Source organism: Passer montanus, unplaced genomic scaffold (assembly GCF_014805655.1).
Source record: "Passer montanus isolate IOZ18808 unplaced genomic scaffold, ASM1480565v1 scaffold8, whole genome shotgun sequence".
Lineage (NCBI taxonomy): Eukaryota > Metazoa > Chordata > Aves > Passeriformes > Passeridae > Passer > Passer montanus.
In genome coordinates this window covers 4,315,512-4,339,970 of record NW_024373256.1, presented here as the reverse complement: position 1 = coordinate 4,339,970, position 24,459 = coordinate 4,315,512, and the positions used below count along the sequence as shown (strand labels likewise).

General features: G+C 45.6%; 1 protein-coding gene across 3 annotated transcripts in view; it reads right to left on the bottom strand.

Annotated features, from left to right (window-relative positions):
• Positions 1-24,459, bottom strand: part of TTYH3 (tweety family member 3) — a 75,640-nt gene that overhangs the window by 6,000 nt on the left and 45,181 nt on the right. The window contains exons 3-14 of one of the 3 annotated variants that reach the window (XM_039731855.1): positions 23,961-24,072; positions 23,143-23,363; positions 22,252-22,347; positions 19,699-19,771; positions 19,277-19,352; positions 12,565-12,620; positions 11,190-11,282; positions 10,979-11,071; positions 10,111-10,247; positions 8,027-8,203; positions 7,059-7,134; positions 4,890-4,991 (exon numbers count right to left, since the gene is read on the bottom strand). In XM_039731855.1, the coding sequence (XP_039587789.1) occupies positions 4,911-4,991; positions 7,059-7,134; positions 8,027-8,203; positions 10,111-10,247; positions 10,979-11,071; positions 11,190-11,282; positions 12,565-12,620; positions 19,277-19,352; positions 19,699-19,771; positions 22,252-22,347; positions 23,143-23,363; positions 23,961-24,072 (1,291 nt within the window). In that variant the 3' untranslated portion in view covers positions 4,890-4,910. The remainder of the gene's footprint in view (positions 1-4,889; positions 4,992-7,058; positions 7,135-8,026; positions 8,204-10,110; positions 10,248-10,978; positions 11,072-11,189; positions 11,283-12,564; positions 12,621-19,276; positions 19,353-19,698; positions 19,772-22,251; positions 22,348-23,142; positions 23,364-23,960; positions 24,073-24,459) is intronic. The other 2 variants (XM_039731857.1, XM_039731858.1) reach the window with 2 other exon arrangements.

The following is a 24,459-nucleotide window of genomic DNA, read 5'->3' as shown; positions in this document are numbered from 1 at the left end:
CAATTTCATCCTCTCTTAATGATGTTACTCCTTTCAACCATGCCAGAAAAGGAGGTTGAAAAGAAAATGGGTGCTCACTGCAACTTCACATTGCATTTTACAGCAATGAGGGCATCAGAGGACTGCATGTGCCACGGATGGGCAGCTTGAAAGAAAAGTGAGGAATAACTAAATCATTTATGCCCAAGAAAGAACAGACCTATCAGGCTGGCAACAGGCTGCCTCAAACAGGATGATATCAGCAAGTTATCAGGTGGGTGACAGCCCACTGTGGTTTGGGATGCAAGCTGGGCACTGTGCAGCAGCAGATGAGACTCCAGCGTGGGGGTGAGAAGAGCAAGTCAGAGAGATGAAGGTTAGTTTGGTTTGGAGGTGGTGGTGCTGTTCTCATTCTCATTTTTATTCTAAGCAAGGTAATCCAAAACAGCTCCCAGAAGCTAGTGAGATAACATGTGTCATTCAGCTTTGAATAATGAGCTGAAAAACATGTGAATAATATCCAGCAGTAAGAACAGAACTTTGCCTCTTTATGTCTATGTGTTTGAGATCTTCTGGGTTCTGCCACCACAATATTAACAACCAAGAAATGAGGACAGACATTTCATTCCTCTTTTTATACCCTCTGGAGCCTGAATAATTCTATAATATCCACAGCTTACTTCCCAAGAGTGCTCTTCAGCATACTGACTTTTTATCACCTCTTAAACCAGACCACATAAAATAGCCAGTTAAGCTGGCAGAGACAACTGAAAGGCACTTCCACACCAGGAGGTATGATTTATCTTGCCCACTGGGAAAGAACATTATGAGGCATCTTCAGGCTCTCAAAAGCTCAGCTGTCCACAGGGGTTTTCAGAGAATTAACAGTATTTTATCAGCTTTCCTTCAAAGACTGACCTGGGTTGAACCTCTGCACAATAGAAGAGAGAAAATGCTCCTCTGGCAGAGCTGATCCCAGCAGCACAAGATGAAGACACCTGTGGCTTACTTGCACACTCAGCTTTTAGTTTCTTCCATAATTGGAAAACCTTTTTCAGAACATGGATCTTAATATAAAATTCTGGCCCAGAAATGGCATCTATATTTAGAAGACAAAGGGTACATCTGTTCTTTCTAAGATGTATTTTTTGTCAGTGAGACGGCAGAAGACAGAAAATAGCAAGCTGAGCTACTTTAGGACAATAATCTATACAGTTTATTAAATGTAATTACTGTTTTAGAAATAAAGTTTAGGGTGTTATTAATACGTAGGAGAAAAACCCAACAGGCTCAGAGAGGTTGAGAAGTCAAAGAACTTTCTCATAAAGTAGGGCACATTTCAGGTAGTGCAATGCTGAAATTACCAGCCAAGCCTCATGACAAGAAGAGGGCCTCAGAAGGAAAAATGCATTTGAGTGCTCATTTTCCATTTGCATTCTCTGAAGTGACATGTGATAGGAGATGGGTATGAACAGAGAACTTTTCAGGTGCTAAAGTTTTGCAAGAAGTGTTTAGAAAAAAAATCTCAGATAATGGAAGGTTATTGTGCATCTAGTCATATGAGCTCAGCACATAACATGCAATATAAACTTTCTTTAAAGCATTAAAATCAAGAGCACGACTTGATGAATTGCATTTCAAAGTTGTACAAAGTACACCTATCATGGCAGGAGAAGTTGAAAAGAATTCCCTCCTTCCTCCAAAAAGAAAAGACCCCACAGTTGTTTAAGTGTCACTAAAACAAAGTAACCAGGAACACAAGATCTGGAGAGTCAAGCAGAGAGTATTTTACATTCAAACCTACCTGCAAATCCACCACAAGGAACAAATCAAGACTCAGAGTAGTCAGAGTTAGGGCTGATGTTCTCTCCTTAACTGAGGATTTTTGCACCTCTGTACCCCTTCCAGTTGAACTGAACCAGTTATTCTTTTTGTTAAGTGTATTTTTAATGACCATGGCAAGTGTGACAGAAACCTGGCAGCAGAGAGCCAACAGTCCCCTGTGCACCTCTCCCAGCACAGCTCTGGGTCAGCCACAGCATCACCCTCCAGGTACAGCTGCTTTCTCCACATGCTCAGTCCTTCCTCAAGTCCTTCTCTGCATCCTCTGCTGGGAAGCAGAGGAAAGATGCTGTGGAACACACAGGTCCCAACATCTGGACAGGCCAGCAGATGAAGATGTATCAGCAGACACTTGCCACTTTTGGATATGAAACCAAACTATATTATTCAGAGTTAAAGTAATTAAGTCTTCAGTTGCTTTTAAAAATATCACTATGTTTTTAACTCCTTTAAAAAGTGATTCTAAAGACAGAAAGCCTGAGCACAACTCAGACCAAGGAGGGGTTGGACTCCACTCTGAGGCCCACAGCTGTCAGGTTCAAGTTGCATTTAGTTTCCTTTAAAGAGGAGCTTTCATAGAAGGTTAAAGAACATGCACAATTCAGTCATTCTTCCAGCACGCTCACTGGAAGTACCCACGTGCCTATACACCCTCATTTACCCTTTCAAAAACAGCACAGAGGACAAGTTCCACCCCATACCTCCACCTCACTGTCAGCTTCCCCAGGAAGGGCACCTGAAAGAGTTCTTGTTACCATTCCTGCTGGTTGCCTGTGCTGTTCAACACAGCACCTCTCAGTCACTTACCAGCCAGCTCCAACAAACACAGCTGATTGCACACAGGGTTATTTTTGTAATTCTCCAAAGAAAATAAAAGTCTCTGCTTCACATTCAGCCTTGTTGAGGGTATAAACTTTCATAGGTGTGGTTTGCCAGCACATACTAGTTAGGCACTTAACACACATAGCCTGGGCACAAAGGAATCATTGGTTGCAAAAAAGCCTAATATTAAGGAATGATCAGTTTGTTTTAGAGGCCAAAAATTCTACTGACTCCTGTGAAATCCATGAGTATTTCACAGCTAACTAAGCTACACTGAAAGATCTCTTACCATATAAAACCATGACTGAGTACAAACCATTTACTATTTGTGGTTAAAAACCCACGTGAATTTCTCTTGAGCTACCCTGACTTTGATTTCCTGCCAGAGCTGTTCAGGTAATGCAATAAAGACCAAAGCTTCTGGAATCAAGTTCTGAAAGGTTGATCTCAAACAGCTAGAGCACAGTAAACACAGAGGGTTTGGTGTTATTATGTATGGGAGGTAAAAGATGCAGGGAAACAGCTAATTCTAGCCAGTGGGTTCTGAATTCAAAGGGACTTAAGTCTTTCAAGTCAAAAGAACAGAGCTTCTGTTGGTTTGGTTTGTTTTTAAAGCCCTGAAAGAATGCAGTGCCTTTTCCATAGCCCTTCAGCCAGCCACATAAAGCTCGGGTGGGACCATAGATAAACAGAAGACAGGGCAGACGGGGATCAGGTCATGTTCCAGCCCAGGGATTTCAAGTCTAGAATGAAAGCCCTAGAATTTCCCCACCCTCACCAATATTTTATTTCATGGAACAGATCCATCTAACATTGCTACAATACCACCTACAGGAACAGCAAAGCAGAAAACCCACCACAAGCTGAGGCCCAGGAGCAGTTCTTAGCAAGACTTAAGACTGGAGAAAGCTGTGAGCATTTCAAGGGTGCTGGCACCATGCTTCAGACAAGGTTGTTTGCATCATGCACCATGGCAGAGGCATCAAGACACTCAGTGCAGCCCCTTCCCAGCAGTCCCCAGGCAGGCAGGCAGGCAGGGAGCAAGGAGCAGCAGGGATGCAGACCAAGCACCACCAGAACAGAAAGGAATCCAGTGCAAGGCTGAGAGAAGTGCCAACAAGAAGAGGAAGAAGAAGAAGCAGCAGAGAAGAAGGAACAGCAGCAGCTTTATGGGCATGTACTTCTGGGAAGAGAATGCAATTTATGACTGCATGAGCCAAAACCACTGGAACCAGCCCTGTAGTTCCCTTGAAGGAGCACTGTCCTTCACACCACCTGAGTTGTCTGGTAGTCTGAATCATACCCTCTATTTAAGCAAGCTAATAACCCCCAAAAATGGAGACCACCTCCTCTTTCTTTGTCATGAGGCAGGAAACATTGGCTGTCTTGGAGAGCACCGGCACCTGCAGCCCACGAGGAATGCAGACAGTGAAATGGCACTAGGAGGGCCCTGCTCACAGAGTCTGTGCAACATGGATGGGATGATTTGGACACACACAGAACAAACAAAACAGTAAAAGGTTTTGAAACAGAATGAAATAGATCTTAGTGATTATATCTGGACCCTTAGGGAAGCTTTTTCAAAAAAATTTGCTCCTTTCTGACCTTAAACGTAAGGATAAAAGGAAAAGCTGCACACAGATCTGACAGGCAATTAAGTAACTCTTCAGGACAGTTTGAAATTAAAAATCCTACAAATGAGCTACAAGCTTGTGGCAGGTTGGTATTGATGGTTTTGGGTGTTATGACTACTAAGGACAAGCAGAACAGCAGCAGGGCTCAAGGAGAGCCAAAAGCTGAATTAAGACAACCATTCCTGACTGAAGTGCTGCTAGATTGGTTCTCTTTACTTCTAGAGAATGGCTTCTTGTGATGGGAGAACTTCTACGTTGCTTTTGAAGTGCAAGGTTATCCCTACATTTGAGCAGCACTCAGCACTTGGTGCTCAAGCTGTTCTGAAGTGTGGAGTCCAAGCTGAAGCTGCTGTGAGGTGGCTTTTGTGAGGCACGGGCACCTGTAACCCTCACAAGGTGCACCAGAAGCCTCTAGAAGGTTGATACTGCTCCTTGAGTCTGCACCAAAACGGATTTTCAATTTCACCCTTGGCAGGAGGGAATGGGGTGGGAGGTGCAGAGGGAAGGAATGTGAAGAAATAAAAGGCACTGGCCTGGGATAAAGAGTGCAGGGATGAAGGGAGCGGTTGGGAGTGGAGAAGGGGTTGAGCAAGGAGGACCTTTTTGCAGTACCTGTTCCATTTGCGGGCGCTGTTACCAGTATGTCCGTGCACTGTCCGAGGGCTTAAGCTGCCAGCTCATATGGCTGCTACTGTCCATGGCAGCCAAATACAACTGTGATGACGCAAGAAAGAGAGAGAAAAAGAGAGTGCAGCCTCAACGTGCATGAAAAACACAGTGCAAGCAAGTGAAACCGTGGTGTGTGTCAGCGACAAGGTGGGCTCTACAACCCTAAGGGAATGTCCCTGTGGCAAGAAGGAGAAATCAGAAGGAATGAGAGAAGGAAAAACACAAACAAACGAACAAAAAGCCAGGAAAAGTAATGGACAAACAATGCAGCAGGATCATCACATCTTAGTTTTCACCATCTGTTCACAGAAAGCTAAATGGAATAGGTCAGCTCTGTCTGCCCACTGGACATAACCTACTTGAATGGTTATCTCCCTGTCCTCCCTCCCAAAAAGAGGCAGGGATGTGTGCATTGGTATTCCCTTTTTGTCTCTCTCCTCCCACAGACAATTTGCTATGAAAAGTTACCATTCCTTCTGCCTCAGTACGGTCTCAGCCACCTGCTACGGAGAGCTGCAAATACAAAAATCCCAGAAAAGCCTTTCCCTGCTGCCTGCCAATATGAGAATAGAAAGCATTTTTCTTCTCTCCCCTGCCTGTCTACTACATCCCTCCAGGAAACACGTTTACCCTGTAGCCTGGTTCCTTCTCTCATCTGGGCAGAAGCTCCCTTTTCTATGGGTGTAGTGCTGCTCCCTCATCCCCACCAGCTCCTGCACTTCCCCACAGCCCACACTGATGGCTGCCAACCCAAGTTACTCTGAAGAACAAAACCCCTTTATCTGCTCCCAAACCCCAGGCTAAGGCACCAGGACTCAGATTCCCACTCAGGGTACTGACACAAACAGCTACTGAAGAACCAGGGAACTTGCTGCCTCACTCCAGCCCCGTGGAAGGGAATGTGCTTTCTCTGAAGCAGAAGAGCTGTAGGGCAAGGGGAAGCAGGACATGGAAGGAACATGTGCCCTGGCAGTAGCAGAGGGACAGTGCCCTTCTGGCCCAGGAAACTCCAGGAGTGCAGCACGTCAGGGACTCTGCTGAGAGCAGATAACACGACCAGAGCTCGCGACCGGAGCACGGGGGCAGGAAACCTCTTTGGGAAGGGTGGAAGAGGTCTGGCCAAGGACAGAGACAAGGATCAACTCTGCACATTTCCACCTCCTCTACAGCAAGATGAACTGGTCCTCTTGAAGTGAAACCATGAATGGCATGCCCTCATTTCCACCACAATTCCTACTCCTTCATCCGCCAACCTCCTCTTCCTCCCCTTCCCCTCAATTTGAACCAGGCACCACAGAGTATATTTTCTTTACCTACACCTGAACACTGGTTGACCATTAGGCATTTTACTACTCATCCTCTGTAATAACACCACCAGGTCAGTGAGCACTGGGATGGCATGTTCTCCAGGTTCTGCTGTAAATCAGGTTTACAGGATCCAGTGAGGGAGGGCAAGATTCATTTAGTTCTTACCCAGACATGAAGACAAGCCCATGTTTTATCCAGCATACAGAAATGGCTATCAGGCCACTCCAAATACCAAAACCTTCCATGAAAGTTTCTTTTTTTCCTCCATAGGAAAATAAATACAAAAATAGATTTCAAAGAAAGTAAAACAGTTGTGAAAGAAAGATTTAAAAAAAAATCTCAACAAAAAAATAATACAGGTTTCATCCTATCATCTCTTTAGGGCAGATTAAGGAGAGAGGTTCAGCAGTAACTCTGAATTTACAGTTTGAGCAAGCTTCTTTTTAAACTTGAGGAATCAATGGCACAGATAGCAAGTACACTGCATGCAAGTGAATCATCCTCCTGAAGTCACCCATCAAGATACTCATGCACTTCAGTGGTGGCAGGAGTGGGCCCATAGGATTACCAGTGTTAATTGACTGAGTTTTATTTAGCCTTTTCTTGTGCAATGTCCAAAGTAGCACAGCAGGGTTTTATTCTCTGTGGCAGGTGAGACATGGCTTGTCTATTCAAGCTGCTGCCATTTATGGGCCAGATCCTGTGTTTGGCTGCACAATCAGCTCCCTTGGGAGCACACAGGAGTGGCAAACGTGGTTTCCCCAAAGCTGCTGAAGTAGAGAAGAGCAGTAAAGAGAGACTTACTGAGGGAGGTGGGGACTCCCGGCCAATGAGCGGGGTATTCTCGCAACGGGGGTTCTGGAAATTTGCATTCTGGCTCCTAGGAAAGGAAGACACACATGGTAACGGGGCACGTGCCATGCTTCTCTGGGGAGGGTCTCTGATGGGGACACAGGACAGAGCATCCTCACCCCCAGAACTACTGTATCAGGTCAGTCTTGCTCAAAGCTTTTCTTACAGGCCAGATGGATCCCCTTTTTCAGATAAGGGCATAAAACGATCATAATTTTCCTCAGATTGGGCACTATTTTTACATTCTTACTCAGAAGGGCCCACAATGAATCACATCAAGTGATTTAAAAATAGGGCCTTGTGAAAATCTGCCTCCCTGCAGCACCAGAACTGCCAAGTGGCAGAAAGGGAGATAAAATGAGGACAACGTCTAAAGGGATAAACAAAATGATGTGGCAGCCCAAAAAAAGATAGCCCCTGATGACAGTCCAAATGTAATCAGGGTTAGGCACTTCTGGAAAAAGCTCTGAAGATCCCACCTGGACTAGGTAGCTCCAAACTGCAACAGATGTCAGAGCTGACTGCAAATACTACAGAAAGAAAGAGCCCACAGGTTTTTTCTTGGCTCTCAGTCTTTTGGGAGGCTTCTGGCAAGACTGCTCTGTGTGAAGAATTAAGTCTTCTGGTGATCAGAATCACTGTGTAATAAGAAGCCCAGACAATACTTTCCCACTTCATTTCTTTAGACATTTTCCCGAGTCCTGGAGCACAAAGCTGTTCACACCTTGGAACATGCTGTCTAACAAAACTCTTCCTAGCGCAGCGCTTTCAAGCCATTCCCTTCTCCCATTAGATGCCAATCAGAAAACAAAATCCTTCCACTGCTTTTTACCACTAGGTCAGAAGTGCCAACCCTGCAGCACCTGAGCCAACAGAGATGAGAAGGAAGCCCTGTGGAGAGGCTTCCTGGGGATACTCACATGTACTCCGTGACGGGAGCATTGCTGACTGTGTGTGCTGCTGCAGGGATGCTGGTCTCACTGCCATAACTACTGCCACAGCTATAGAGGCTGGGCATGTGCACTCTGTACAGATTATCGTGTGTCTGTCTACTCCCTTGAGCAGCTGATTCTTCTTCCCCATCATCATCTGAGCCTCTGCAAGAAGGAGAAAAAGTTCCTCCTAGAACCCTACAGTGACCCCACATGTGGGGTTTGCAGGAAACCATGGTAATCCTGGGAGCCTCCCAGTCATCTTCCACATCCTCCACGCTGGTACCCGTTTGGGATGCCTCAGGGTGGCAGTGTGAAACACAGCCCACACCACAGTGACTCAGACCTCCCACAGATCCCATCTGGAGGTGCACACTGCGTGATCCCCTCCAGCCTCCCTACAGGCTTCTCTCATGGGTCTGCAACTGCCCAGCTGTACAAGCCAAGGATGGATATACATCCCAAAATGTACAGAGCTAAAGAACCCTACAAACAACAAAAAAGAGAGGCAGTGGGGATGTAGTGCCATGCACCCCACAGAAACATCCTTCAAGACTGCAATCTGTGTCCTTCCATTTCCTGTAGACACATCCAAATAGCTCTTAAGGATGAACCTCTGTAGACTTCTCTGAAGTCCCATTCTAGTTGCAAAGGGTCTGCTTCAGCTTCTAGCAAAATCACAGAAATCTTTACAAAGAATAAGTTGCAAAATTGGTGTCTAAAGGCTTTATCTTCTCAAAAATGCCAGGATTTAAAATCAATGGAGAGCAGAACTGTTTGCCAGTTGGTTCCCTCTGCCTTCCCATAATATTCTCTTGCCCCTCTGTCCTCCTACATAATACACACTGCTATTTCACCTCCCTAATTAGGGGGTGGAGCACCATGGTCTGAAATATATTTAATCTGTGCTTAAAGCTAGTGAAAGGTTCTACACAGCATGGCCATCACTGGAACCTCCCAAACATCACCTGCAGCTTCTGCACCACACGGTGGCACTGAAGATCGAGGGATTGCAGCCTGCACAGTCTCTTACAGGCAATGAGCTGTGACATCCTCCACCTCCCAGAGGCAGGCTGGCGGAGAAATGGTGCTCCACAGAATGCAAGAGGGAGCCCTTCAGCTCACAGCAGCAGCCTGAGCCTGCTGGGGTTGGCAGGGCAGGCAGCAGCCCACAGGGAAGGCAGCACAGGAGATGCCACCAAACCTTTGCCCTTCCAACAGGCAGGCTGCGTGCTCATTGTGGTGAGGTCTCTGCAGCTGTGGAAGGGGTGAATAACCAGCCATATTCTCAGGGGCCATTCTGACATTTTCCCAAGGCACTTCTCTGTGGGCACTGCAGGCTGGGCCAGCTCTGGCTTCCTGCTGTTGTTCAGGGCCTTCTATTTTACCACAAAAATCAGCACCACAGAAGAGAATTTGCTGCAGCCTCTTGCTGTTCTGCAAGAGTAGAAAACTCAATGCCATTTTAACAGCTGCCTGTGGTGCAGCAGCCAGTCAGTGAAGCAAAGGTTTGTTAAAGACTTACTGATTAATCTGGTTATCATCATTAATACCAGTTCCAATTTGCAAGTGCCTCACCTGCCCACATTTTTGACAAGACAGTTCCTGCTTTCCATTATCTATGCAAGTCAGTCACCTCAGCATGAGCAAAGCTACAAAGGCAAGTGTAAACTGCTTCTTATTGCAATTCTCTTCCCCATAGTAGAACAAATGCCTCAATGCAATGTAAGAGAGTAAGAACTTTACAGAGAGAGCAATAGTTCAAGCATTACCTCTACGTTACAGCTATAATAATTCATCTGACTTGACTCACAGCCCTACAGTGTACTGAATGCTCTGCACACAGAGTATTCCAGTGCAATAAGGTTCAGATGTTAGTATCAACCACAGCCAGAGCAAAACACAAGCTTTTTTTTTTTTTTTCTGTTAGACCTGTGCTTATACAGCCTCATCCCTCACACTCCTGGGATCATAGGGGAATGAGCTCCATATGCTCATGGGCATAAATCCAGCAGTCAGTCTTCACTGGGGAAGAGCTCTACAATGCTACAGGATCCAAACCCTCTGTGTACCTCTTTTGCTGCCAAGTGTGTGGGACGCTGCAGACAATGGAACTGAACATGAGGGCTGTGACAAAGGAGAAGAGAACCAGGTAGATGAGGCCTTCCACTCCATCATAGCAGAATCCTGTCAGAGCCTGGATGTAATCCTGCAGAGAGAAAGGAGCAGTTTCCTGATCACTGCAGAGTTACCACTGAGCTCTTACTCAAAAGCCCTTCTCCAGATTACACTCTCTGAATCAACTTAAAGACATTGCACTCCCTTTTCTAAAGCATATTTCTATTTTAATTTCAGGGGCTCAAGTGTTTTTCATAAATGATCTAACCCTTGTTTCCCCTCACAAAGACCAGCTTGGATTTAGACACAGAAATATTTTCAACCGCCCACAGTAAGACTTTAAGAGGAGGAAAAATAAACAGCCAAGGCAAACTTATCCACCCAACTGAAGATATAATATTTTTCATTAAGCCTTTCAACTCCCTCACAGTGTCCCATGCCCAAAAACAGAAGCATGAACTGTGTCTCTGCCTTTAGAGAGGCAGTGAGGACAACAGCAAGGCTGTGCTACACTGCTCCAAGTGCTCTGAGGCACTGCACTCCATGGCAAAGGCAACAAGTTATTTGCTATACACAAAAAACCCCAAACCTGAAGGCCTCTATGGCTGCAGCTTGTAGATGTCTCAAGGCACGTTATCTACCTTCCTATGCTGAACTTTAAACTCAAAGCTAACTTGATCCAAATTCTCATTCCCCTTTCTGCTATAATCAATAAGTAAAAAGCTGTTGTAAACTTCCACCAGAGCTTTGGAACTCCAAACTAATACAGGCTCTACACTCCCTTTGCTCTTCCTTGGCTCAAGCCCAGTTACCAAAACTCACCAAGTGCAGACTCCGACAGTCTACCAAAGCTGTCAGCTGCTGCAGGTTGATCTCTGTCGAGTTCAAAACCTCCTGGATCCGAGTAAGATACTCCTGCAAACAACAGACCAGGATTAGTGCGAGGGAATGCTTAGCAGGAGCTGATCCTGGGGTCTGTACAAAGTTGAGGGAAGCCCCAAAGAACAGGGAGAGCAAACTTGAGGAGAGTTACCTTGGAGGTGGGGTGATCTTTGCTCGCTGACCTCATCAGTTCCGACACATCGTCCTGCATTTCTACCAAAGCCTTGTGACCTCCTGACAGCTTCTGCTCAACACAAAACATGCAGTTCAGGCCACACGGACCAACAGATCTCCTGGGAAAAGACTGAAATCCTATTTCCCAAACACTGAAGCACCAGCTGTATGAATGGTGCTAGTTAAAGACGTCCCAATTGACACAAGTGCAGCTGCAACAGGGTTAAGTTTGACCTTTAGCAAACTGGAAAAAGTACAGACAGAGAAAAGAGGAGAAGGGAAGAACCAAAAGGGAAAAAAAATCCAGAAAACACAAACCCACAAACAAAGAACAAAATACATACACAAAAAATGTACACACAGCTGGGGCTGGCTCTGGGACAGAAGGGAAGGAGAAAGAAGACACAAAGCACTCAAGTTCTCACCACAGAACACAGCTGGATTTTTTTACTAAATCAGATGGATGATAAAGACACAATGCTAACAGTGGAAGTTGTTTGTTTTAGGGTGCAGCCTTCACATCCCTTTAAAGCACCATGAGATTTTTCACATGCAATAGCATGTCAGGGAATACACAGAGCAACAAGAAATGCAACAGATGGCAGAGGTGCATCAAACCACAGCCCCAAATGTTCTTACCCCACCTTTTAAAACAGAGGAAGACAAGATTTTTAAAAAATCCTAAATATAAACGGTGAAGCAGCTGGTGTCTGCCAAATGGTGGGTGGTGTGGGCCTGTTCTGGCCTCTGATGCACACGACAAAGTCTGGAATGGGCCCAGGTGCTGTTCTTCTGCCCCCACACAAAAGAATAATGACTCACATTTATACTTTAGGATAAATCTCTTGGATGTTCAAAGGTTTGTAAGAAGCATCTGTGGAAAGCACTCCTTCACCCACAGAAGCAAATGCATTTTGGGAGTGGAGTGTTATCACTGTTTAACCCAAAAGAGCCTTCAAGAAGAGATTCAAAGCAGGAATTACAGAGTTTCCCAAGCTGGTATTAATTGTGGTGCTGTTTTTCCACACTGCTGCTCTTTAGACAAGTGCCTTGTAAACAGAGGTACCACCAACAAAGCCATGGCTCTTACCACATTACACACAGGCCATTCTAAGGGGTGTCTTGGACCTGAAGCTGTGCAGGTGGTGATAAAGCTGGAAAAAACTCCTCCCTAAATCACAGTGCCACCTCCTGCACAGCTGGGAAGCAGCTGCCAAAGCTTTACCACCAGCCAGAGCACTCCCTACAGCAAGCAGCCTGTAAGTGGCTGCATGCTGACAGCAGAGCACTTCACCCACACCCTGCAGGGTGAGGAGACCCAGGGGTGGAAGGAGTGGGGTGCTTACACTCACCTGCTGGAAAGGGTTGGGGTAGCCAGCACTACAGGTCATGTAATAGCGGAGAATCTCTGGGAAGACACAAGAGGAGAAAGTCAGGCCAGTTCCTCAGCCCGGCTCTGCAGTATGGGTCTGCTCCACTTAAAGTTAGATGGAACACACAGAAAGTTTTACTCAGAAGTTGGCACTATCTATCACATAAACCTAAGAGAAGACATCAGTCTAGGGCAAGTTCAATACACCACAGTGGAGACATACTCATAAACTCCAGATAAGATTGTTACTGTGCTCTGCTAACAACATCATTTGTTTCCAGGCTTGAAGACACAGCTGTGCTCCTCTTCATTCAAACCAGCCTGGTGCCCTCATGAGCCCTCTACAACACTACATCAGCTGCCAGCACACACAATTACAAATAGCAGGCTTTCCCCTGCCATCCTCAATAATGTTATCAAGGAAGGAAGCTCTGAAATACTTGATCATCCAAATACCTTTAGATTATTGCTCAAACATTTACAGTTCCTCTTCAGATGAATATGAACATGCCAGCTCAGCAAAATCAAGGGTGATGTTGGCATGGGAAAGACTACAAAAGCCCTAAAACACACAAACCATCTGCATTCCCCCTCCACCAGCATCTTTCCTCCACTCTTTTTAATCTTCTGTCTGTGCCTTTCAGTAATGCATATTCCAGGCTGCACAGCTATTCTGATGAGTCCCAACTCAGAAATCAGTAAAAGGCACAACCAGAAGCAAGCAGAGCTGTGAAGGAAGCAGACCTGCCTGTATCCTGACTCTGCCATGCTTGCCATAAATATTGAATGCACCTTTGGGCAAGGCAGCCCGCTGGAGAGCGAGTGCTACAGCACAGCCTGTCAGCCCCTGTGTGCTGCCAATGCAAGCTGACAGCTGTTATTTATAATTCATCAGCCTGCTCTGGGGCAGCTCCTCCAGCTGCTCCATCTCCCTCCCACCGACTCTTTCTCTGGGACAACTTACACCTCCCCAGCCAAGCCTCTAAACAGCAATTAGCAAATTGTGGGCAGGCAGGAGGGCAGCAAGAGCTGCGTTGTGCCTCGCTTTGGGCAGACCACAGAAGTGACTGTCCACAAGCACTGAGCCAAGGAAAGGGCTGCTCCTCCCTGGTTCATAAATCACACACAATGGCTGTGTGAAAACGGATTAAAACACACCTGCACTGAGAGAACAGCAACCCACAGCATCACACATGGTGACCCAAAGGAGCTGTGATCTTGTCACCTATTTATTTTAAACCAACAAACCACTACCAGTTTCTCCTAAGCTCCCACAGTGGTATCAAGTTTAGACTGGCTTTTTAAGTGCAATAAGTTGCATGACATGCTGCTAATGCAGAGCTCTAGAAATGTTTCTTGAGGGCCTTCTGGATCGTCCCTGGTGGGCAGATTAGAGATGAGAGCTCCTGATATCATAGTTTGCAGCTTGTAAGCTCAGGATAAAGATTGTTGGTTACAAGTGAAGCAAAAAGCAGTACAGTGAAATAAATGCTTGCCTTGCTTCACCCTGGAAGGCAGGATCAGCAAGGATTCACTGTGGTAGCACTGGCTTTGCTGCTGACAAGTGTGACACTCCACATAAAACGTGCTTCCCAAAATGGCACAGCCATCAGGAGCAGCTTTGCCCTGCACTGAACCCAAGCTGTGCTGCTTTAAATCTACGGCTACAACAGGCAGTGAAGCTGCCTTCAGGTGATCCTGTACTGCAAAGCCTGGAAATTAAGAGGACCATGTCCCCTGCCTCCGTGCCACCAGGAAGAGGAAGGAGCAGGAGGCACCTTCACCTGTTTTAAACCTGGTGGAGGCTATCCTGTACATCACCAAATCTCATATTTCTAACCAGAAAGCAGCTACACTAATCCATCCCTTGCACTTTGCTGACAGCTCCAGGCAATTTCTTTCTATAATTATCTTTCTGGTGCATTTTCCTCTCAAGGAAAATTCCTAAAGGTTGATCTGAGTTTTGAAGCTGGCCTTTAGGCAATCTAGTTCATAGCAGAAGGGTTAGGCAGGGTCACATCTGCAGCTGCCCATGCCTGCTGTAGCTAGCAGCAATCCTCCTGACTCACTCCTGGTGCACAGGCATTGTGGGAGCAGAAGGCAAGGAAGGGAACTACCTAAAATGCTTTATTTTTGCAAAATCTGTTTTTCCTAGAAAGGAAAGAAGAGCTTCCTACTAAAGACAGCTTCAGCTGCTAGAACAACTTATTGCTTCTGCAACCATGGAGACCTACTACTCACTTCAAAGCCCAGCCAAAATGCAAAAATGGAATTATGCACCTGCCAAAAGGCAGTGAGGTCTGGAGAGAGCAACGAGAAAAAAAGAGCCTAGCTCCAAAAAAATTCCTCACACCTAGAGCAGCTTTTCCCAGCTCTTCTTCATCTCTAATTGAACGTTCTCTTAGCAGTGCTGATTTCACCCATACAGCCAGATGAGGCTGTCTCTGAGGGTTCAATATCACAGAAAGCACCTGTGGTGTCAAGGCAGCTCTTTTGGCTGGAGTTCCTTGCCCAGGTTAAGGTTCTCCAACAGGAGTTTTGTTTCCCCAAGGCACCAGTCTGACAGCAAAGGGAGGTGTCTGCATAATATTTAATTTCTCTGACACATCCTATTATTGTATTAATAAAAGCAAAGAGCTTGCAACTCTCCTATTTGCCCTCCACTCAAAGCTTTCTGCTAATCAGGAATCCAACAACAGCAGGCAGGAAAACAGCTTTTCCATGCCAACATCAGCTCAGCAGGATTCTCAAGAGCACTTCTTTGGGCAAACTCTTTCCTGCAGCGTTCTCTGGGCTCAGGTAATGACTGTGCAGACCCCACTGCCCCAGCTGAGGCTTTGTCCTCATCTCTTCTGGAGAGGAAACAGAGATGCTGATGGTGTCACCCTTTGGTGGGTTCAGCTCTGCACTTCTGAGATTGCCCCAGTGGGAGGCCAATTAGGGCTGGGCATGACAAGAACCCTTCCTGCTCATATCTGAGCAGCTCAGCCTCAGCATCCAGCCTGGGCAGCTCGGCTGGACTGCAGCTAAAAGGCTCCGTTATCCATCCCCTGAGCTTCACAGCTCCCTCAGAGATAAGAGACTGCCTGTTCACCATGCAGATTTCTGGGAAGAGAATCTGGAGAAAGCTCTTCCTGTTGTTTAGACAGATTGGGCCTTTTTATTTAATTTTATGCAACAAGTCATCTGATAATAACATAATATCAGTGAAAAAGAATGGGACTAGGAGATGGCCTCCTGCCTTGAAAATAAACATCTTGGCTGCACCAAGTCTTTTTACTAGCAGCAGGAGTTGATTATAGAGGTACTGTTCAATTCCATTGGTTTTATCTCAGTTAATGAATACAGGGTGAGTTAGGCACATACATCAGCCACTTCTGCAAAATTATTTAAGTATTTGCTTCTCCCAAAAACCTGCATTAAAGTTCTTTGCCTCCCTTTTCTCACCCCATCATTTTTTAATGCAGCACATTTTATCTGCAAAACAAGAACATCGCTTCTCTAGCTAAAAACATGACAGCAATAATGCACTTAATCAGATTATGCTCAGCTCAATTAATTCCACTTAGATTTGAAAACAGCAATTAATACATAAACAAGAATATTAACATACTAGTTGCCCAGTATTCAACTCAGTTATTTTTCTGTGAAAACTACAACCACCACCACCAAAACACACTGCACTTATTGATGACTCAGTCCCAGTCTGAATGTCAGAGCATGGAGAACCTTAGAATACATTGTATGTAACAACAGCAACTAAAAGTAGTGATTAAAGAGCAAAACTGACCCAGCACTACCAAACTTCTTAGGATTACTGGTTGGTTGGCAGCACCCATCTAATTACTCCCCATGGATTCTTCCTCCAAGACCTACCTGAGCCCCTCCAGCCACCCACACTCTCTTTTAGTGTGTCTATACTGCTGTTAAAGCTGGAGAACACCACCCAAAAAGCAGAGACAGCAACCCAAAGAGCACAAAGCACCAGAACCAGGGGCTTTCAAACAGGGCCTCTTCCTCTGAGAGGACAGCATCAATGCTGGCTCCAGCCTGTCCCTGTCTCCTGAGCTCCTCATTCTCCCACATCAGGCTCAGCTGATCACAAAGCAGCTGCTACAATTTGCAGCCAAGGGATATTAACACTTATTCCAAACTTTTAAAGAGGTTTTATTTGGATTAAAGTGCAATTGCCACACTGCAGTCCTCATGTCATCATTTTTCTTCCTGCTCAGATGCACGGGAAGATCTCAACATTGGGGACCAAGAGCTACTTCCATAACTCTGACACAGCAGTGAAAACCCACATGGGAAGACAGAAGATTCAATCATCTCCCAGCCTGGTGGGAGCTGGTTGGTGCAATGGCAGGCTCAGAAGTTGGACTTCTGAGATTTCCTTCTGGAGAAAGGTGCTCACCAATGCTCCAGGGTGCAGCAGGAGCTGATGATGCCTTGTGAAGGCTGACCTAGAACAGAGGCTGGACAGAGCTAAAGAATAAAGCAGGGATTTATTAGAAGGCCTCAGTGGATTCACCTTGGGCAGCACAAGAGCCCAGCCAGGGCTGCACCCAAGATGAACCAAAAAATGGTCACAAAATGCATGACCAGTCACAGGGTCTCACACTTTTATAAGTTCTCCTCCATTTGCATATTGGAATAAATTGTCCAACTACAGCTTTAGGTTATGAAGTCCCATCCTTCTTGTTTTTCTCTCTTTAGTTCACATGGTTTGTGCTCTTGGGCCTGAGATTTGGATCATTTGTCCTTGGTCCCCAGCTAGAGAAGGAATTGTTTTGTTCTCCCTGCTCTGTGAAGAGAGCTCACCATCCCCTAATATGAAGCTCAGACCCACACACTAAAGCAGCACAGAATCTGAAAAATATAAAAGCTAAGCCCTGAGGCATCACTGACACACTCAGTGCCCACTCAGGGGCCACCCTTCCAACCCAGGCCTGTGGCAGCAGCTGCTCCTCCTGCTCTTCCCCATTTCCCTCAGAGCCATTCACTGTTATTTATGGAGTTTAACAACTGTTCCATGGTGGTGCTGCAGCAGCAGAGCCTGTTTTCCCCAGGGGAGCCAACTGTCCCTGCTGGGGAATGCAGGAGGAGGGATGGAATGTCAGCCCTGCACTGCCTGTGAGCCTCCCAATGAACATTGATCCTGATCAATGGAAAACCACAGGAGCCCAGCAGACAAGCACAGCTGAAATGGAGAAGCAGCACAAAGGGGCCTTTCTTTGCTCTCCCAGGGTCAATCTGATTGTCACCAAACACGCTCCAGAGCTAATCTGGGTTACCAAATTGTCACAGCTCACAGCTGGCAGGAGCATCACATATTTCCCCTTGGCCTCACTGACCCAATTGCCACCTTGAAGAGCCAGGAAACCAGCTAGGCACCTGAAGCCACATCCTTGTCACCTTCACAGCCAAAAGAGGATTTTCATCTTATGCCAAACACTCATTCTCTTCCCTCACTACATTCCTTTGTTGCCAAGAGAGCTGCCTGGCTCTATCCTTCCCACAAAAATCAATAAATAAGGCACTCCAAAAATAAGATGTAGGGTTGCAAGTTCAACCTGTACATATTATTTTATACTGCATTCTGCCTCCAGACATTTATGTTCTTTACTGTTTCCAATCCCTGCATCCTCAGCCATATCTACATACATAATTTCCTACCAGTTTCACATTGAGAGACAGCATTTGGCTAAGCACAGAGCAAAAGTTCTCTGGTTCCACCAAATAAGAACCAGAAAAAACACAAGTCACTCCTTTTACAAATCAGTGTCATTGCCTATTTGTGTTTTATCATACACAGAACTACATAAAGGAACTACTGGAGGAGAGAAGGCAGGGGAAAAAAGTTAACTTTGTAAACTAAGCAGCAAACTCAGTCCTAAAAATACTTTTTCTTTTCAGCACTTATTGTATCTCTGCTGGCAGGCACCCAATCACCCTTTTGTTAAGCCATGGTTCTGAATGCCATCTTTGCCCCACTGAGGTTCAAATTGGAGGCACCTCTCACCTCACCAACCATTTCAGTCTAAATTAGGAGCAACAAGCCCCAAATACATCAGTGCTTCAGCTGGAAGCCACTGAGGTGCAGGCACATGCTTTAAGTGGAACAGGATACACAAAGAAGTCAAAATACTGCATTTATAATGGAAAGGGAAATTCAAACTTCTTTGTGGCTGTTTCCATTCACTTACCCTCCAAAGAGGCTACTATTTACAGCCACCATCAAGAGAAAAAAATTATATATAAATTGTTGATAACAGATAAAAAAATAGGTATGCTAGATTCAGGAATACAGACCCAAGAGCAAGTTTTAAAAATGTCAACTCAAACTGCACACTGCTACTGCCACAGTTCTGTCACTTAGGGAGGAGAACAAGCCCCAAGAGTGCTACATTTAAAGCAAAATAATCCAATAATCTGGGGTCTTCTGTTATTCCATCTTATCAGTTATTTCCACCTAAGGGTCAAAGCAGGAGAAAGGTTCTGAAGGTGGTTCTGATGCACACATGCACACTTCTGACCAGAATGCTGTTTTTTCCAGAGCTCCACAAATTTATTTCCCACTGTATGCCAGCTCCCCTGTTTCAAACACAGCCTAAAATTCTCAGTCACTGCTGTGTTCCTGTGTGACAGCTGGAGCTGCAGAACCCTGTGCCAGAGCCAGTCCCAGCACTCACCAGGACTGAGCACTGCGTTCTCTTCAACCACTTTGGAGACGTAAGCATCAGGGTTGATACAGAAGTCACTGGAGCCCTGGACAGATGGAAGACAAAAGGCAAGAGGAATATCAAAGCACATCAGCATCAAAGAGCAGTTGAGCCAGGTTAACATCAGGGAACTTTCTCTTTTAGGGGTGTTTCAGATGCTGAGGTCTCTCATCAGCATCCCCAGCAGCACTGCTTTACACAACCACAGCAGGGCTGGACTCTGAGCCACCACACCATGGAGAAGGAGCAGCTCTGGACTTCTCCTAGATGGAAATTGCTAGGACAATTACTTAGATCAGGAGATGCTGTAAAACAGGCACAGCACAACATTAATCTGGTGTCTGCTAAACCTGCAGCAAAGGGTGAATGGGATTTGGATGTCAGCCACTTACCACAGCAACAGCCAGCTCCAGGCCCAGGGATCCCCAGCTGACAATCAGGGCAAACACCCCAAGCAAGCACACCCTGTGGGAGACAGACAGATGGTAGATGCAGCAGCTCTGATTTCAAGCAGCTCCTTTCACAAGATGTATTATTTGGAGTCCAAAGAAGTTACCAAACCCAAGAAATTATCAACCACTGACTGTATGTTCAGATAAACAATCCTATTTTAGATGTCATGGACAGCAGCAACCAGAGAAGTTCATATCCAGCTGTTGGTTACTGCAGTACCTGCCCTAGAGCTGCAGGGGAAGGGAGAAGTAGGGAAGCAAAGTATTTCCCTGCTTCTAGCAGGGAAACCAAAGGCACAAAGACATAGAGGTGGCTGTAGGGGAGGCAGATTGGCAGGAGGTTGACTACAGTCCCATCACTTTCACTGCTGCCATTCTAGACTTCATTTTCCAGGTCCAAGGATATCCAAAGAAAAATATGCTAAATAAAGAAAACCCCACAAAACCATACTGATGCAAAACTGGAGAAATTTCTCCTATGCCTACAATAAATGAGGTTGTTGGGTGTAAGCACTGCATGGCTACAGATGGAGGGTGGGAACACAGCCCTGTTAGGACACCTTGGTTCCAAGCTGGTGCATCTGGACAGCACCCAAGCATCCCACATAGCTCCAGGAGAGAAAGTCACCTGCAGGCAAACAGCTTGGAACTGCAGTTCAGGTGCTCCCCACTGCCCTGTGAGTCCATCTCTGCAGATTTAAAGTTCTGTTCTGACAGCTGGACCTCATTACTGACAGAAATCGTGGGACGTGTCTGCTGTCAAGCACACACAAGGCAGAGGGATGGCACAGCAGTGCTCTCAGTGACATTCAGGAGCACACACTCATGGAAAAGGCTTTTGCTCTTCCCAGCCAGCACATTAGCTCTTCACCCTTGCTGTCAGTATGAGTGGTAGAGATATTTAGGCTATAATGCTCCTCAACTCCCTCAGGTACAGGGCTGCAGACTAATAAGCAGTTTCATTTTATCTGTTTCTCTCTTCAAAGTGAAGAGACACTGGCTGTTCTCTTAGGGATGCTTTTTCCCTCAAGCTTTGAAACATAAGTAGATCCCTTCCCACCCACACCCTGAACAATACAAAAACCTGTTCATAACCAAGACATTCTTTATTCAAACCCAGTACAACCATCTCTGCCAGGAAGGGACATCTTTTTTCTGCTACATTTGTCTCACTGAATACTAGAGCTTTAAAAAAGTAAACCTATGGGTTTCCATTAAAAAAACCAAACCTTATCCCTCAGTTTACTAACTTATTTTAATTCCAAATAATCCCTATTCTGTGAATGGATCTATGCCTCATCTTGCAGAAGTAAGGGAGTTTCACCAGACTGACATCTGTGCTGCACTCTGAAATGAGACACTAAAGACTTTGTTATGCCTTTTCCAAATGGATGCAAAAATTATCAGCCATGGATCAGCAAGGTTCTGTGGGTTTATGACATAAGGACAACACAGCTTGGTGCCTCCAGCTGAGCATGTTAATCAATAAGACACATTTGTTGTTTTCTTTTAAATGAAGATGACTGGGTCAGTAACTGATTGCTTGGCTAAAAGATCTAAAACTGGCATTTCACCATCTTGCCTGGCTGTGATACACTTGTTTCTTTATGCCATGTGCTCCCTTTAGGGAATGCCTTAATATGAACTTCTGGCTAACAGGGAATGAGATTCTAATTTAAGCCCTGGGTCTGCCATCTGTGCATACACTTGGACTTTTGTCTGTATAACCTGCCAGGTATGAAATCATCTGGTAAATAATAAATCTGGATACACATTCCAATTATTAATGGCACCACCACGAACCAGGATAAACCTTGGCCATGTCAGTAATCAAACTGTCACTGTGTTTATGATACCAGGCTCTTTGCCAAATATGCCAAGCTACAAGACAGGGAGAGGAAGAGTTTTTTTCCTGTAATGGGGCATTTTCAGTGCTTTTGAGAAACAGACATGCATTAACATTGCAGTACCATGGCAACAAGACTCCTTCTCATCACTGGCTTGTTCTCAGTTTAATGTTTCCTCAGGTGTGACAGCCCCAGGTAACAAGAGCAGATAGAGACCCAGAAGGCAATGCTGCAGGTTGTGCAGGCACGTGCAATGCTTATCATCAATTAACAAATGCCTTCCCAGCTGCAGGGAATTCAGGGCAGATTTTTAAAGCCTGTAATTTTAAGGAAGGATGTTCACATTATTATCTCCCAGCAAATGGAGGCTTCCAAGGCCACCCAGTGGAAAGCAGACAGCCTGGATGAACTCCTCACCTTTGATTTTAGACCTCAAGAACCAACCTTCCTGTAAACATCTCTTGTGTGTGAAGCCCCAACGATTTCCACAGAGCTACAGTCTACAATGTCTCTCTGCTCAGAGGAAATGTAAGATGTTCAATTTCAGATGTCCTTGATATCAATTAACAACAGGTAGAGGTTCCCACTAGCAGACACTTGCTTTCAGCTGACTTTCCTTATGCCCTGACCCCAGATCAAGACTTACCCCATGAGAATGGCCCTGGAGTTTCTAATGAGCCCAAAGAGCACCAGCAAACATATCAGGACATTGAACAGGAGCAGGCCCAGGTATCCCAGCCACCTGCAGCAAACAAAAACATGGTCTGCAAAGGAAAACTGGTGTGTAAAAAGCAGATCAAGGAGCTGTGACTTCTGGGGAAAACACAGTCCTTCTCTTCCCCAAAACCACCTCCAAAGATTAATCTTCAGAGAGCTCTGGGTATTTGTGGGATTGGAAGTTGAGGCAGGTAAAAACATTTACACAACACACTCAGCACAAACAGTTATTGAGAAATGACACTGCTAGTGTTTTCTAGTGTGATGTTACACACCCTGGTCATCATCAGTGGAAGAAAAAGCATTGCAGCTTCTTGAACTTCCTAGATATTTGTCAGCAAATGCTTCAGTTATTTATTCCACATGTTTGGATAGAGATTTTCTTTTGTGGAATACAACTGATGCAATACCTTATTTAATAAGTTTAATAAAAAGGAATGTTAGGCTGTGGAATTAACTTACAGAACTAGGGCCATTTTCTACTCTGTTTAATGTATTCCTTATGCACTTATTAGGACAGAGAAGAAGCTATACCTGGGGCTGTTTTTTTTCCCCTGTGCTAGAACACAAACTACAGATTTTGTATGTTGAGAATAAATTTCTCATCAGCTGGTAATAAAGCTACTTAACAAAAAAAAGCTGTGCATTTTGATTTAAACTGAATGTAGTCCTGCTGTAAGAAACAAATCAGCTCTGTGGGCCAAGAGCACCTGCAGCAATAAACAGAGCCTTTGGCTCAGCCACCCAGAACATGCACATAATTTTTGCAAAACAGGCCAAAGCAGATGCTACAACCACTACAGTACAGCATGCTACACACCTGTACCAGTCATAGAGGTCAATCTGAATTGCCAGCTCCTCCAGAGACAGCTCGTCATTCTTCCAGAAGGGGATCTCAGTTGTCTGCCTGACCAGGTTATCCAAGAGACTTTGCAGTTTCTGGACAATTTGCAGGTAGTCTGTCTGCTTCTTGAACATCTCCTCCAGGACCAGCAAGTTTGGTTCCACTGTTTGGTTCAGGGCCACTGCAGTGTCCAGTACCTACAGTATGGGAAAGAAAAAAGGGGATAAATGTTTAAAAAAATTACAGTACAGGAAGCCAAGGAAGTAAAAGGGAAATTCATTCTTCCTAGCAAGTCATGGACAGCTTCCAGATTACCAGTCCTCTGTCTTAAGAGGCTCAGACTGCTTACCCCTCAAAAGCAACTTAAAAGCATCTGTAAGGGAGATTGTTTGCAATGATGGCACCTCAGCTGAGCCTTAACACATGCACACACTTTGCAGGGTTACAAACATCAGGGTTGCAGTATGAAACCATGAAATTTGAGACAGCACAGGAACAACCAGTGGCACTCAAATGCCACATTTTACTAAGACTTGTCTACTTTGGCCTGCCTCCTCTTCCGGGTGGGGAAGAGAGAGCTGATCACAAGCTGTTTTCGAGCCTAGCAGAGAAGGCTCCACTTCACAAGCTGCGCTCGCTTTGTTATTTTTAGACGAGCGGAAGAAATCACCCCGCCACTAATGGAAATTTTAGCACAATCTCCGAGCCCAGATACAGAGAGAAAACAGGAAGAGCCTCGGGCACAGCCAGGTTCAGGAGGAGAGGTGCCGAGTGAGTGTTTTTGGGGTGCTCACCCGGTCCTGGACGCCGGCCACGGTGCGGTTGGCGTGGCGCAGCGAGTACGTCAGCCGGTGGATGCCGTCGCTGGTCTCCCCATTCCCGTAGAAGCCCACAGCAATTCCAGCACTGCAGGGGAAGAAAAGCACCAAAGGGCAGAGGTAAAGCTAAAAGGCAAGTGGGTAACACAGGGCTGACGGCTGCAGAGCACTGGGAGTCACACCAGGACTTCCACAAAAAGGGAAGGTGCTCCCTCCCGAAGGGAGCTGGGGTCATGCTGCTGCTCAGTTTGCACCTGTGGATATCCACAGCCAGCAGCTCTCCATACAGCACCCACAGGGCCAAGAGCAGAACACAACAAGCATATTTCATTTATGGTAAAATAATGAAAATCTGTTGGAGAACTGTTTGGGAGCTCAGAACCAGAAATCCAGCCAGTGGCTCCTGTGAGAGCTGCCATTGCTGTGCTAGATGCCTTCTCTGGACATGAAATTTTGTTACATTCTTTTAAAGCAG